General features: G+C 35.5%; 1 protein-coding gene across 1 annotated transcript in view; it reads right to left on the reverse strand.

Annotated features, from left to right (window-relative positions):
- CD200R1 (CD200 receptor 1) overlaps positions 1 to 17,174 on the reverse strand; it is a gene marked incomplete at its 5' end in the record, with an annotated part of 64,499 nt that overhangs the window by 32,591 nt on the left and 14,734 nt on the right. Inside the window, 4 exon segments of the mRNA XM_084232664.1 lie at positions 1,089 to 1,337; positions 1,456 to 1,773; positions 5,430 to 5,486; positions 7,448 to 7,531. Coding sequence (XP_084088790.1) covers positions 1,089 to 1,337; positions 1,456 to 1,773; positions 5,430 to 5,486; positions 7,448 to 7,531 — 708 coding nt within the window.

Below are 17,174 nucleotides of genomic sequence, written 5' to 3' on the forward strand. Positions count from 1 at the left end.
TGAGGGCCTCCCTGGTGGCCTAGGAGTTAAGTCCACTATGGCCTGAGATCAATCCCCAGCCAGGGAGCTGACCCACATAGTGCAGCAGACCTCTTCTATCTTGCCAGCTGCTCCCCTCAGCAGTGTATTTCAGTCAGTCTGCCTGTTCTGTTCCCTACTCTGTCTCTGGGGAATCCTCTCACTTCCTACACCCCAGTTCTTCTATGCTCCAAAAAAGTAAAGTATGGGGTTTATTTCTTGATTTAGCACTTAAGCAAAACTTACATATTCAAAAATAACAAACATGAGCTATGTGATTTAATCAAAATTGTTATATTACAGTACAGGAAGAAAGAAAAGAAGGTAAATTAAATCCTTATCTATCATAAGTGGAAGTGGGTCCATAATGTCTAAATGTGATATATTAAGAAAGAGCAGTGCATATGCTTTATATAAAAAAGAGAATTAATCATTAGTAGAAACACTAGAGGATTCTTTACTTCTGATAAGTTGAATAAGGCTGGAGAGGCAGGGTGGAGAGGCAGAGCCGGGCCTAATGTTTTTTATATAGCACTAAAGAATATTGACTTTCAACTGTAATTGTTACGTTGATTAAACTAATATTTAACTTTTTAATAACAACAAATGAGAGTAAGATGTGAGCAGAAAATAAAGAGTGATAAACTAAATCATAGATGTTATTATAGATATTTAAGAAATTTCACTGTAAGAGCCTAGAGTAGGCACTTCTACCAAACTAAGCCTTCAAAGGGATAGTTTATGGGTAACTTCATCTTTCAATTAGAACCATAATTATTTGTTTAAAATTACACTTCACCATTCAGTAAAATAAGTAATCATTTAAAAGCACACTACTCAAAACAACTTACTATAGAAGTGATCAATAAAAGTAGAACAAACGACATTTAATAATAATACTTTTACAATAAATTTCTATATTATTCTTCTAGACATGTATCTATTTTGAGGAGGAAAGAAAAATAAAATTGAAGACAGGAAGAAATTTCTCTGCACACTTTTTTTCTTTCTTAAGATATATTCTCTGAAAGAATGAAAAATTTGACCACAAAACTAGGAAAATGACTAACCTTGACTCAGCTCTATGGACAGGTTCTTGCTGCCAGTGAAATGCGAGACAGAGCAGGACACAGCAGACACATTCCTTTCTGCCCAGAGGCACATACTCTGGACGGTCACGGTGCCATTTTCCCACCCCTTTTTCTCAGTGACACAGTCTCCCTCCGGGGTCCAGAAGATCTGTGCTGCTGGCTTCCCTGCAGCTGCCTGGCAGACTGTGGTTCTAGCCTCAGTTTGAAACAGGGTCACCTCAGGGGGCACTGCAGAGAAGTAGGGGAAATGCTTCAGTCTTTACACAGGGGACATGGAATTTAGAGAGACGTTTGTCTCAGCCCATATCTGCCTACCTGAAATACCTCCATATAGGATGTTCCTTACCTAACACTTGGAGATGATATCCATGGTGGAAATTCCCCACATATGTTGCTACTTCACAAGTGTAATTCCCATCGTGAGTGATGGACACTGGATCGATCTGAAGGGCAGGGTTCTGGTCAGGTCTGGAGGCCCAGGTTATTCTCTGGTCAGTACACTTTCCGTCCACAGTCTTGTTCGTATCTGTCCTGTGGGCTATGGTGCAGGGAAGCTTGTCTCTGAGGGCTATTTTCCATGTTACTACCCACACAAGGTTGCTCTGGACAGGAGGGCAGGGGAGTACCACCTTTGTGTCCACTTGTACAGACTTGGAGGTGTTACCTGGATACACACACAAAAGGAGAATAATAAAAGAAAAGCTTAATAAAAAATTCTTGTTTTAAATCTATCCACAGCATATTATATGAAGTTGAACCAAATATTATTGCTGGTGATCTTCTCCCAGAAATATTACTTACATAGGAAAGTAATATTCATGAAATATGTATGTGTGTGTATATATTATATATAACATATGCATAATGTATTAAATACAACCAAAATTTAACTAATTTTCTCCTGTATTTATGCATCATTAAGAGAACAACATTGTTGGGCCTCCCTGGTGGCAACGGGGTTAAAGTCTCAGCACTGTCAAGTCATCATCAGCCAGAGCAACACGAGTTTGATCCCCTGTCAGGGAGCTGACACACATGGCGCAGCAGATCTCTCCTGTCTCACCCGCTGCTCCCCTCAGCGGTGTATTTCAGCAGATCTGCCTTTACCGCTCCCCACTCTCTCTGGTGAATCCTCTCAACCCCCACATCTCTGGCCTACACTCCAGCTCTTGCATAAATAAACAAATAAATAAATAAATAAATAAAATCTTTAAAAAAAAAGAAAACATTGTTATAGATCTGACAAAATTTTTAAAGCATTTTGAAATCAATTCAGGAGATTTGTTATTTATAAAATAAACAAATGAGAAAACAAGATTCTATTCAAAGACAATGCTTTAAATCTACCTTTGAGTCATAGCTACTACTTACTTTATTACATGACTGTTGCTCTCAGAAAAGAAAATAGAAAAATAAATGATGTGCCTTACTTCTCCTATGTTTTCATGAAAGTAAAACAAATCAGTAACATTAGAGATAAATGCCTGTCCATCCCTATGTGTGACATTTTGGGCAAGCATAGATGTAGAAAGTATATGTCACTTTTATTTAAAATAACCCAAGAGAACATTAAGGTTGAACAAGAGGAAATTTTTTTGTTTTATTTTTATTCAAAGTATCACAAAATCATTGAAATCAACAAATTTTTAAATAATCTGTAATTTCACTGATGGACCATTGCACAAAATGATGGGTCCTAATATTAAGAGGTGACTAAAAGTATTAATTCTAATGGGAAAAGAAGTAATGTATGTATGTAAATATAAAACAAAGAGCAAGGATTGTTTTTATCTGTACATTTTATGTTAAAAAATGAACTTAATTACAAACATGTGATATTATTAAATGTGGCCTTTGAGTGAGGTTTCTTTCCTTCCTGTTCTGTTACACATATGCTCCCAGACAGGACAGCTGTGAATTTTATTTACAGATTTTGTTTCCATATATTCAATGTAATTACTAGGATTGAATATAGAATTGACCTCTTTTTTCACGTTTGAAAGTAAAAAATGAAGACCTGTGAGCAATATCCAACATAGAAGCTCATGCTTTCTCATAAACAGACACGTGTCCATGCCTGATGGGGTTTTGCTGAGACGTGATTAGGTGGATTTCTGGCAACTCACCTGTAACAGAGGTGCTGTCAGTGCTTTCATCACTTTAACATGAGCAGAAACAGCTACAACAGGGCAAAATTTTTATGTGAATGAAGATTATTTTTTTAACTCTGCATTTACTATCTGTCTTCTCCTCTTCTAGTGTCATCTGCCTGTTCTGTGATACTGTCAAGCCTTTGCATTTCATGACCAAATAAAGATCACATAACTAGATCAAGGAAGAGGGGCAGCTTTAAAACAGATCTGAGAGGGTGGTTGAATCCATGCTCTTTCACACTCAGGTGGTACCCCCTTGCAGGGGGAGCCTCCAAATGGGCGAAGGCTTAGAGGAAAGCAAGAACATCTTTTGCAAGAGAACAATTAGAAGCTGGATATGGTTAAGCATGTATGTGTATGTGGGAAATAAAACCAGAAAGATAAGAAACTGGCAAGGGAGCAAGTTATAAAGGCTCCTTTGTGTTCTCTGGAGTTTGAACTTTAGCTTATAAGCAGTTAAAGTGTTCAATGCTTTGTCTAATATTTATCCTGAGCTGCTGAGCCTTTTTTTTTTTTTAAAGAAAAGCACTAGCTAATAAAATAAATACTTGCATTTTAACAGGGGCACATGATCTAAAGAAGTAACTCCAAGAGTGAGGATGCAAATCTCTGTGGATGTTCTGTCTCTCACTCTTTACCTATGACCACAATTCTTATGTTAATGCTATTACTTCACCATTTCTTCATCCTACTCTTTTTTTTTCACTCCCCACACTCATTGGGTTGAGCACCCTTCTAACAAATATATTCTCCATACACTCCTGAGATCAGCTGGGTGATTTCACCTCCTACTTCACTGAGAAGAGTGAGTAGATTCTCATATTTGCTCCAGAACCAATAATTATATCTCATATTTTCTGTATGTGTGAGGGATAGAAAAGGGCTCTCATACCCTCCTCCAAAGGAGCACAGCTGCACTTCTACCACCCCCTGGTCCAGCTGGGGCAATAGCTTTGTTTCAAGGACCAGCTAAGGAATGGGAGGCTTAGGAAGGGTCTTTTAACTTCTCCCTGACTCACAAAGAAGGAAGGAGGCATAATTCCAATTAATACAGAAATGAAGACGGATGATGGGAACAGGTATACATAAGGGATATGTCACCAAACAGAAAGAAAAAAAGGACTTAAAACCCCTATTGTTTTACTGCTCAGAGCAGCTTTCTACTTTCTGAGATCTGCCTACTGCCTTCCTGTGCAGTGACTTTTGCTCCCTAATAAACTTTGATGCTGCTTTATTCTGGTGCTTCATGAAATCCTTTTCACAATGGACACCAAGGACCCTCAGGTTTCACAGTTTCCAATGTATTCTTTGTCTACAAATATCTTCCAATCTCATCCAGCCTTATGGACACTGACAAATCCCAGCTGACTTTTGGACATTTTATTTCTCATCTCACTGCTTTACCCTAATGTATGTTCCCATCACCACACATCTATACTAAAGACTAAATTGCCTCCTAACTTCTGTCTCTGTCCCAAAACTCTCCTCTCTTCAGTGCATATCTTATTTGCAGCCAGTACATCATTTCATCACAGATGTGATTCACTCACTGCATGAAGAAAAAATTTAAAGGTCTTTGCATTGGCTTTGCAAGCCTTTTTCAAATTGACTCACCTTGGCAATCTTATCCCCCACTAAGTTTCCCCACACTCCAACCACCATTGCATTTCTGTGTCTCTCCTTACACTATTTCCACAGTCTGGGGTGCCTTACACAAGACTCACTATCTACTGAAACACCCCTCTGCCTTTAAGTCCCAATTCACAAGCTGCAGCTTCTGCAAAACCCTCTCTGCGGCTCAATGCTTAGCCACTCACTCATCTGCGCTCCTGGTACACTGCCTGGCAGGGCTTTTTACCTCTGGTTTCTGGGTGTTCCTGTCTCAGTTCCTCACAAAGCTGCATTCTTGAGGGCCCTCTGCCTGCCTTGCTCATCATTGTGTTCCCCCATAAAACATAGCACAGCGCAAGAAAGCTCCATAGTCTCCAAATGGAATTGAACCCTTTAGGGAAGGACAAGCGGGGTCACTCAGGCCCCTCACACTCAGGTCACCATATTCTTCAAACTGCAACAAGGCTGGTCCTCAGATCAGACCATCAACCATGTTTTTAGGGAAATTCAGTTCATTCTTTTAGTATCAGCCTCTAGATTTAAAAAAAAAAATTACCTTCTGTAGGTAGTGATGTATCATAGTTTCTGTCCATAGATGAACTAGTTACTGAAGCTAGAAAATATTCAAAGAAAATTAAATGAAATCAATTTTATGTATTTATATGAAGCGAAAATCACTATTTCTCCACAAAAAGTTATACAAAACACATTAGGAAAACAGTTGACCATAGCTAAATTACACAAAAATTCTTGCAAAACAGAAATTGGAAGTTAAATGGAAAAACACACTAAAATTCAGAAATTACATTTATAAGCTATTGAGCTTTGGAGACAGCAAGAGGAAAATATAAATTGTTATTAGGAATAAGTGATGCAAGTAAGATAGAGTAGAACTAGAAGAGAAAAATCAAGATTGGTAAACTCTTCCCAAAAGGTCAAAGAGTAAACATTTGAGGCTTTGCTTTTCATATGGTCTTTGATACAACTGTTCAACTCTGCTGTTGCAGAGCTGTCTTGCTGTTGCAGCAAGAAAGCAAATAGATAGATAGAGAAGATAGATAGATAGATGTACATTTTTTTAAAAACAGCAGGGATTTGTTCCAAAAAAAATATTATTTCCAAATACATGTAGTTGATTAGATTTTGTCCATGAACTATAGTTTGCTGATTTTTGATATATAGTGTTTTGTTTGTTCTAATTTCTTACATTAACTATAATTAAAAAGAAAAATAATAAAATTTTATTCAATGTTCTATTTTCTTTGCTTATTTTGCCTTTAAAATAATAACTAAATCTCCATTAAGAACTTCAAGTTCTCGGGCCTTCCCTGGTGGCACAGCGGTTGAGTGCTGGGCTGCGAAGCTGCCCGCAGCCTCTGCAGCGCTGGTTCAATCCCCAGGCACTGGGCGAGGGTCCCACATGGCGCGCAGACATCTCCTGCCTCCCACTGCTCCCCTCAGCAGTGTACTTCCGCTCTGGCTCTGGTGAATTCTCTCACCTTCCGCGATTCTGACTGTACCCAGTGCTTGTATAAATATATAAATAAATCTTAAAAAAAAAAAAAAAGAACTTCAAGTTCTCCCTAAAAATGAATACATTTCCTATTTTATTTTTACCATAAGTAACAACTCCTTTCCTTCCTCCCTCGCTCCCTCTCTTCCTCCCTTTCTTCCATCTTTCCTCTTTCCTTCTTTCCTTACCTTACCTTAGGTGAAAGTGTGGCAGGTATTGAGGGCACCCGGCAGGAGTCTACTGAATAAGAAAGCTACAATGACCTCTGAGCCTTTCCCAGCTGAGGGAGCCCAGCTTTTGGTGGCTACTAACAAATCCTGCTGTTCCTTGGCTCATAGATGCGTCTTTCCAATCTCTGCCTCCACCTTCAGATTGCCTTCTCTCCTGAGTCTTCTCCTCTTCTTTCCAAATTTATAGACACTTGCCATTGAGGTAGCATCCACTCTATTCCAGGATAATCTCATCTTCACTTAATTACATCTTCAAAGACTCTTCAAATACAATCACATTCATAGATTCACAGTTGATTTCCGTCTATCTTTTGGGGGACCACCATTCAACCCATACATTGAAAAATTGGGTGTAATTAGAAGGATATTTTCTGACTCCAAGAATGCATTTTGCAATGCTGGAATAATTTTTCTATGAAATGTTCAAGAATATTTGTTCTATATCTTATATGCAAGAGTATTTTTTTTCCTAAAATATAAAGAAAGGTAATAGAAGCACACAAAAATCTGGGAAAGAATAAGGTTGGGTTGGGGTCATGAATCACTAACACTTGTTAAAATCTACTTTCAAAAGTTCTCTAATGTATTAAAAAACTGGGTATGCCATGATTTGTTTAATGATTGCATTCTCAAAATAGGTACTAAATAAGCACAGAAATAATCTCAGCATAAAAAATATACCAACATCCTCAAGCATAAGCACTTCTATTTAGATAAGTTTAGACAACAGTTCATGAACACATGTAAAACAATTCAAGATGTTAAAATGTAAAAGCAATACAAGCATCAAGCACTATTCTATTAGAATTATCATTAAAAGAGGAACATTACCCGAAGTGCAGCTGTTCTTGTTCGCCTGCTGCACTGGCAGTTTATGTGCTGCAGTGGTACCATTCGATTGTATACTTAGGCATTCTGAAAGACATGGGGTAAAGAGAGAAATATACATTAGCACTGCTAACTTCTAGTTAAAGCCACATTATCTTCAGATTCTTCAGGACTTTTTTGAATGCAGTTGCCCATGTAGACATAAATTATGATAAGCAAAGTCTCAGAAAAATTTGCTCTAACATGAAATTTTGACTTGATCATCTTGCCTTTATGCATACTCCTACTTTAGGTTCAGAGTGTTTCTTACCAATCTACATATTTAAATCAAAGAACTACATTTCCCAAGCTTATGTGCATTGAGTCTATCACCAATTATGGAAAAAGAGGGTTTACCATCTGTTGCAGATATTTCAAGCACCAATAAGAAGACAGAAAAGGTGTATTAATTGATGTATTAATTTGGATGCTAATATAGTAAAAAAAAAAGATTTTTCTAAGCATTATTGAAATCACATCAAACAGACAACCATCTATTAACTTTAATAAAGCAAGGGCTAAGTGGAAACTGCTAATATTTTCTTGAGCAGCAACTACTGGCAAAGTACTCATTAGACATAGAATATCATAATAAACAACATCATCTTCTCTCTAATTTTAATTTCTAGGCAAAGAAGCAGGTGTGTAAAACATATAGTTTTCATTGTGGTGATAGAAATATACACAGTGTCCAGATGCTAAAAAGACGAGATATTTAATTCTAAGACAATAGAGGAAAGACATTCAGAAAAACTCCCTAACAGAGAGGGGTGGGAGAAGGAGGGAAGAAGAAGGGTGGAGATAGAATATTTGTACAGAAAGAAATTTTTTAATTGTCATTTAAAGGAAAGTATGAAAACACATGAAATTTTCAAAGAAATACAAATAGTTCAGTACTGCTATAAAGTGAGAAAAACTGAATGTATGATTAGAGTGGAGGCTGAACATTGGTAGCCTCTAATTGTGGAAGGCATAAAACTAAAAAATATTTATGAAAACATGGTACACTTTTAGCACATGTATCTGACCAGCAAGGAGTAATATCTTAGAATAAAATTTAATGCAAAGCATTTTTCTGAAGAAATTTTGAATCTAGTACTGCTCTTAGCTGCCATTTTCTCTAATAAAATATTCTTTTAAAATTTTTTGAATCTTTGTACTAAGAATAGATTTTTGATAATTATTTTGGCTGTGTCATTTAAGTCTCTCCATACTGACAAGTATAATTACCCTCATTTTGCAGATAATGAAATGTGGATTCACAACAAAGAAGCAATTTGTCCAAGGCCACTTCAGCTCTTCTTGAAGTGAGTAGAAGCTAAGAGTTGGACACTAAGAAATACACTAGGTTAAATACACTATCCATATTGAGAGCGTTGGTAACGTAAATCGAAGTCATTTTCTTTGGAAATATATATATTTAGCAAAATTACATATGCACTTTCCTTTTACCCACCAGTGTCATTAATCAAAATCTACACAAAAGATACAAAGGCAACAGTATGAAAAGAATATATAAATAGGAGCTTTCATTATAAGATTTTAATAACAAGTCTTTTGGAAATAGACCAAATAGTAACCCATAGATTAGTTATCTAAACTATGGTACATTCACAAAAGGAAGTGTAATGAAATTCTTTAAAAGAATAAAGAATAGATAGCTTTACCAATTATTATGTGGTGCTCTCCAAGACATATTGCTAAGAGAATTAAGCAGGATAAATAAAAGTTCGTGTAGTGTGCTGCTATCAATCTAAGATAAGGTAGGAGGAATGTGTGTGTGTGTGTTCTTTTCTTGCTTATAATTTCCAATGTAAAAGGAAAAATGTGGACAAGAAGAGAAATAATATCTCTGAATGTACTTAATTTTATAAAATTGACTTTGGAACCATGTAACTATTTTACATGATTATAAAACATAAACTATTTTGAACACAAAAACTATAAAACAAGGGTTCAAGTCTCAGCACTATCAAGCTATAGCCAGCCACTGAAGCATAAGCTTGATCCCTGGCCAGAGAGCTGACCCACATGGCACAGATCTCTCCTGTCTCACCTGCTGCTCCCCTCAGCAGTATATTTTAGTAGAATTGCCTGTTCTGCTCCCCACTCTGCCTCTGGTGAATATTCTCATGCCTCACTGCCCGTCCCATACCTCTGGCCTACACCCCAGCTCTTGTATGCATAAATAAATAAAATAAATCTTTAAAAATAAAACAAAATGAAATAAATGAACCAACTGCATGTACACTTGGTTGCATGCAGTATTTTGACTCTATGTCTCTAGTGGAAAATAATGATAAATCATTGAAAAAGAAGATTTTTAATAATAATATTGTTCATGGTAGTGTTTGGTATTTTTATTCTCAGATTATTGTTTTTGAGGTACAATAACCAATCAAAGGAATTATAATGTTGATATCATTCAGTTATTCAACGTGGGAGAAAAAACAAGATGTAAAACAAACACACTTAAGACCCTGGGTCCTAAATTTGAAACAAAAATATCAGCAACACATTGGTGAAGGAAACTCTATGGGGACTACACTTTGAGGGGGTGAGGGAAAGCAAATATTGCTTAGAAATGAACAATGATGTAAAAAATAAAAATTAATAAAAAAATTACACACTTAAAAAAAGTATCTGCATCAAATCATGATGCATTTTATATATTAAAATATATATTCCCCCACAATAAGATACAGATTATCTAACTGCTACCAAATGTGAAGGCAATTTGTTACATGGCAACAGATAATTGCTAATACAGCTATCAACTATTTTAGCCTAACTGATAATTTTAGTTCTCTCTACCCAACATCTGTAGAATAATATTCAAGTGCACATAGTTCATTCACAAATTTATGACATTCTGGGCTGTAAAGGAAACTCAAAAAGGTTTGAAATCTGAAATCAGACAAAAACATCTTCCAATGAAAACAGAATTAAATTGAAAAATGACAGCAACAAGATTTTAAAGAAAGCCCCAAGTATTTCCAAATCAAATATGTTTCTAAGTAATCTTTTGTCATAGAAAAAATTCATAAGGATATTAGAGAATATTTCTAACTTAATGGTAATAAAAGTACAGCATATTACAACTTGTGATATGTAACTAAGCAATGCTCACATGGAAAATACAAGTTTTAATGTTAGTTATAAAAGACAAATATCTAAAATTCACCTAAAGAAGGTAAAAACAAAAGAGAAGGAAGAAAGTAACAAAGGTAAAAGCAGAAATCAACACAACAGAAATGTAAGAAAAAAATTAACAAAGTGAAAGCTGGTTCTTTGAAAAATTCTTCAACATTTATATACCAATAGCTAGACTTACTAAGGGAAATAAAAACAAAGATAACACAAATTTCTAATAACAAAAATAACATGCAGAATGAAACAAAGGTCATTAATATAGATGCTACATCTATGAGAAGACTATTAAGAGGATTTTACTACTTTATGCCAATCAAATTCACTAATACAGGCAAAATAGACAAGTTCATTAAAAGACACAGCTTTAAAAACTCATTTGGAATTAAACAGGGACTCTAAAAGCCTCATATCTATTAAGGAAATTGAATATGTTGATAAAAATCTTCCCACCAATTTGGCTACATTAACAAATTTAAGCAAACATTTAAGGAAGAAGTAACAATAATCTTAAAAATACACTGCCCCAATCATTTTTTGAGGGTGGAATTAATTATATGCCAAAACACATTACAAATAAATACAATGACAGATCAGTAAACCTTCTGAAATAAAATAAAACGTTTACAAAACATTAACAAATCAAATCTAGCATTACATAAAAAGAACAATACAATGGCCATGTGTCTCCTAGGAATGCAGGTTGATTCAAGACTTGAAAATTAATGTTGAAAAATAAAGGAGAAAAACAATATGTCATTACAGTAAATATTAAAAAAAAAGACAAAATTCAACACTCCATCATGATTGCTAAAAAACTGTAGGAATGGAAAGAAATTTCCTCAAACTGTCTTAAAGTTATCTATGCAAGTCCTACAGTTAACATCAGACTTACTAATGAAATATTTCCCTCTAAAATCAAGAACAGGGCCTCCCCTGGTGGCGCAGCAGTTGACCTCTGGGCTGAGAGGCTGCCCGCAGCCTCTGCAGCGCCGGTTTGTTCCCAGGCCACCGGCGAGGGTCCCACAAAAAAAAAAAAAAAAATCAAGAACAAAGCAAGAATATATCTGTTCTTAGTACTTATTTCCAATATTGTACTATAGATCATAGAAATAGTAATAAAACGAAGGGGAAAAATGGCATGTAGGTCAGAAATAGACACGAATTGTATCTATTTACAGATGCCACTGATTGTTAGGAATCTATAAAACAACTCCACAACTAATTGAATTTAGCAAGGTCAGAGGATAAAAAGCTAACAATACTTTCAAATAATTATGCTTGGATATATTAGGAACAAACAATTCTCAAAAACGAAATTTTAAAGATCAATTTCAAGGTCCTCCCGCGAGGCGCAGCAGTTGAGTGCTGGGTTGCCAAGCTGCCCGCAGCCTCTGCAGCGCGGGTTGGATCCCGGCTGCCAGACGAGGATCCCACATGGTGCGCAGACCTTTCCTGCCACCTGCTGCTCCCCTCAGCAGTGTATTTCGTCGGTCTGCCTGTTCTGTTCCCCACTCTGGCTCTGGTGAATTCTCTCACCCTCCCGCACTTCTGACTGTACCCAGTGCTTGTATAAATAAATAAATAAATCTTAAAAAAAAAATCAATTTCATTTACAATAATGCAAATGAAAAAAATATGTTTAGGAAAAGATTTAACAAAAACTGGCAAGGCCCATATACTGAAAACTACAAAACATTACTGAGATAAGTTAAAGAATGCTTATGGAGGTGGAGATAAACACTGTCCTTGGACAAAAATAATATCAAGAGGTCACTTCTTCAATTGGTCTATAGATTCAACACAATATTAATCAAAATCTGGTAGTCTTTTCTATGAAAATTGAGGTGATTCTGAAATTTATGTGGGACTGTAAATCTAGAATCACCAAGCAATGTTTGAAAAAATAAATAAGACTAGAAAACATATACTACCTAATTTCAAACTTCACTCCAAAGCTCCAGTAACCCAGGCTGTCTGACATCGAGTAAGGGATAGACACATACGTCAATGGGATGGAAACACGTCTAGAAATACACTCACAAATATATGGTCTATTGATTTTCAATAAGGATGTAAATGCAATTTAAAAGGAAAAAAAATGTTTTCACTGAAGATGAAACAAGGGGATATCCAAATGCAAAAGAAAAAAAAGAACATTAACCCTTAACACCATTCACAAAACATTACCTTAAATTGGATTATTGACTTAAACAGAAAAAACATAAAATAATCTCTGAGACTTTGGCATATACAAAGATTTCTTTGAAAAAGAAAAAAACAAACCATGAAATAAAACTATATGTTATCAAATTTTAAATTTTTGCTCTTTGAAAGATATCATTAAGAAAATGAAAAGGTAAACCACAGACTAGAAAATTATTTACAATACATATAAGTAACAAAAGACTACTGCTATCTAGAATATGTGAAGAACATTTACAATTCAATAATCTGAAAAAATAATTTAGAAATACAGACTTTTTTCAAAAGTCAAACGTTTACCTACCAAAGAGCCTGTCCACTCAATCCTGGGTATTTATTCCAGAGAAACTGAGACATATGTCCACACAAAACACTCATTCATGAATGCTCATAGTAGCTTTATCCACAATACCTCAGAGCTGGAAACACCCCAAATGCCAACAAAAGATAAAAAGATAAATTATCCATACAATGAAATCCAACTCAGCAGAGAAAAGGAAAACACACAATACTGAAGAATCTCAAAATTATTTTATTTAATAAAATGAGACTGACACAAGTGTACACACTACATACCACAGAAAAGAAGAATACGACTAGCATAAAATCCTATCAAATCTATGGTGAGGAATAGCAGATCAGCTGTTGCCTACAGATGGGGACAAAGGCAAGGATTGGCTATAAATATACAAGGAGGAACAGTGTGGGAACATGGAAATGCTCCATGTCTTGTGTGTGTGAAGATGATTCACAGGTAGATACAATTGTCAAGACTTATCCAATTTGCCTTTTAAATGCATGGAGTTAACTGTATGATATTACCCCTCAATTTAATTAAAAGTAATATAAGAAACATCAGGTTTTGATACACATAAATCAGTACATGCTTCTACACAAGTAACACAAAACAAAAGCAAACAAAAACCCTTGACTCTGAAAATCAAGTTTAGAAAAAAAATCTTTTCCATCCAAGTCAAAATCATCAGTAGAAGTAAGACTGTAATGCCAGGAAGACACAGAGCAGGTGTTCTACGATTGGAGCAGACAGTAAAGGAGAGTCCTGGCCCTGAAAAACAGGGTTTGATTGGAATTTACCAGGTACAGGGCAGGCAGGGTCGCCAGAGGTGCCAGGAGGGGCCAGGAGGCTGGCAGGCCTTCCAGTCCCCAGCAAGTCTTTATGCTCTCCTCTTTCCAGGCTCTCTGGTGTTCCCTCTCTCTTTTCTATCTCCTGTTCTCTCTCCTGCCTCTGCTTTTCATGGCGAATATATCAATACTGCAGCCACCACCCACAGAGTAAACAACACAGCTTATAGCAATGTAACAAATGCAGGTACCTGCCATCAGGCATGCAATCCTAATGGTGGGAGGGCAGAAAAGCCTGAAAATCATTTACCCTAGTTTCATGATTTTAGTAGTAGTGAAACTTCTTACTCACTTTGAGCATGAGAAGTTTCCTTTCCCAAATTGTCACTGTCATATGCCTGAGCAAGCACACACACCCACGCCATCGGGCCGCCGTAGCATGACTGTGCAGCAGACTCCAGCTTCCTCCAAGAGGGGAAAGGCTTTCGAGACAGCACATGGTTTTCATGTGATGGTAAGTTTGTAAAATCCTGTGCTCACTGACTGAAAACACTAGAGATTGGAATTCCTGACATTTTACTATTCCCAATAAAATCCTCTGATTCCATAATGGTTATGAACCAAAATAGAATGTGAACTGCTACACACTCATATGGCTAATATAGCAACTAATATTTATTATTTTCTCCATTCATTTGCAGCAAACAAAGGAGTAAAGAGTGTGATCAAATAAATTTTAAGCTAAAAGAACTCTTAAATTAGGGCGAAACTTTAACCTAAAATATTTGGCTATTTAATAACAAGAGAATAATGCAAAGCAGTTTTGTTTTTACATTGCTTTTGATATCTCTCTACGAAGTTGAGGCTTCTTTGTTAGTCCTAATTAGAAGTAATTTGAATCACTCTTATTGCTTATTATGGTCTTTACTTCTTGTCTTTTTTATTGTTGTTTAACATCTTATGAATGTATACTTAAAAAAAACAGAACACAGTATACATTGACATACATTTCAAAACATTGAAATCTGTGAAAATATCCTGATGTTTTACAAATGATAGATTTTTTTCAATCTTCGTTTTCTGTTTCAAGCTTTCAAACTTCAAAAATCTGCAAGTTATAACAAAGACAGAGCTGAACCATTATGGATTAAGCAATGGTTGAAAAATATGAGGGATGCGAGTTTTACTTTTGTATTTTAAACACTGATAGTCATTTTTTTCCTTTTGTAATGCAGGTTCCTGACTTAAGCTTTTATGCTCAGGAAGCATCCTCTTCAAAGAGGGTTCACTTAACTAGGGGACATTTACTATTTTATGCTAATCAAAATCAACAATATAGTCAAAATAGGCAAATTCACTGACACAGCTTTCAATACTGATTTGGGATTAAACAGAGACCACTAGTTAGCTGCCTAACTAGGTAAAGGGCAAGGTTGCCTCCCCCTCCCCACTGAGGATTCTTTGTTTTACTGATCTTGTTTGATTTAGACAACCAATGAATTGGGACCAAATTACATTTTTTTCTTTCTTTTTATCTTTTTATTTTTGTCTCTCTGTTTGCACTTTAAATTTCCACTCTTATGTTTTAAATTCACCAATAAAGAATGAGCCCATGAAACCCCACCCTCCTCACCAATAAAATCAAGACCCCAGTCCCACGAGATCTCTCTCTACCCATGACCTCACTGTGGCCCAGGCGTGCGGTGTAATTTCCAGGTCTTGTAAGTAATAAACTTCTATTTTCTCTAAGTTTCCTATGGTAATCGCTGAAGGACATCTTGCAATCATAGTAAGAACCACAAGAACTGATCCAGCCGCAACACTGGTTATTCATAGGCTGAAACCTGCACAAAACAATTTCTTACTTTGCTTCTTTTTTTCTTATTCAGTTTAGATAATCAAAGGAATTTTTATACTCTGGTTTTCCCCTCTGCAAAACAGACTATTGTCCTTACTTAACAAATAAGAAATAACTTTTGAAAGGTATTCAAAGAACTTTATAAACTGAGGTATTAAAACAAGTTAAAATGAAGCAGTACATCTCTCCCAAGGTTCAAGGTTTCATTTTAAATGAATGCAACTTTGAGACTGAGATCTTAATCACAGAAAAATCTAGAAATTCAAATTTCATTGTGAGAATAACTGCCATTTAACTACACTGAGAAATAACTTTTTCTAATCACAAATAAGGTAATCAATATTGTACAGAAACCTTCACTATTAATTTTCTCACTCCAGAAAACTTAAAATATCTGCCTTAACATTTTAATTAGTAAATGTTATACTGTGTGTTTTTTTTTTAAACTGCATTCTGTGGATATTAGATGTGAAAGTATTATTTCCCAACAATTTTTACAGTTATGAATGAATTCAAGCTAGAAGTTGTAGATAAATCATCTCCTTTTTTAGATGTCCTGAAAATTAGATGAATTATCATCCAAATCATCCACTGCTGTCAATAAAGCAGTGGTTTTCTCTTATGATTTGGGAACTAGTAGAAGTCTGTGATAGCCAGAAAACCCATGAAGTTTTTAACTTTGGTGGAGTGAGTCTTATTTACAATTTTATTTCTGATATTTAATTTAAAAGTGTGTCCCCCTGTAGGAATAATTGAAATCATAACCAATTTTCACCAAATCTTGGTTTTTTTTTTTTTTTAAATAGCCAATAAGATTGGTTGTAATAAGAGACTCATGCAGTTGTTTTCTCTACTGAAGCTATCTGGTGGTAAATATATTAATTTTATGACAAATTTTGGCAGTAAAAGAAATGTTTACTTTTTGGTATTCTAAGATGATGATCAGGCTCTTACTAGTATTTTCATTCAGATGGCATCTGAGTGGACACTTGCCAAGTATATTAGAACTTTCATACTAGTAAAGGTAAAGATTTTATTAATATTTATTATAACATTATATTAATATTTTAATCAGAATAGCCAGTTACTCAGTGAATACGCATATATCCATGGAGGTGTCAATCTAAATGGGGATAACCAAATAATTACATATTTATCTAAACAAATTATTGTAACCAAATAATTACACAATTATGTGAAATGTAATAGCAATAAGTGAAAAGACAGAAAATGGACCATGAGCAACTTAGCCTAGTATTGAGGTGGCAGCAGCTTTTAAGATGTTTCCTAATGTTCTCCTCTCTTGGTATTCATGTCTTTGTAAAATTTCCTCCTCTTGAGTGTGAACTGCACTAACTCATTTAACAAACAGAATACAGCACAAATGATGGACTG

Source organism: Talpa europaea, assembly GCF_964194135.1.
Source record: "Talpa europaea genome assembly, chromosome: 4".
Taxonomy (NCBI): Eukaryota; Metazoa; Chordata; class Mammalia; order Eulipotyphla; family Talpidae; genus Talpa; species Talpa europaea.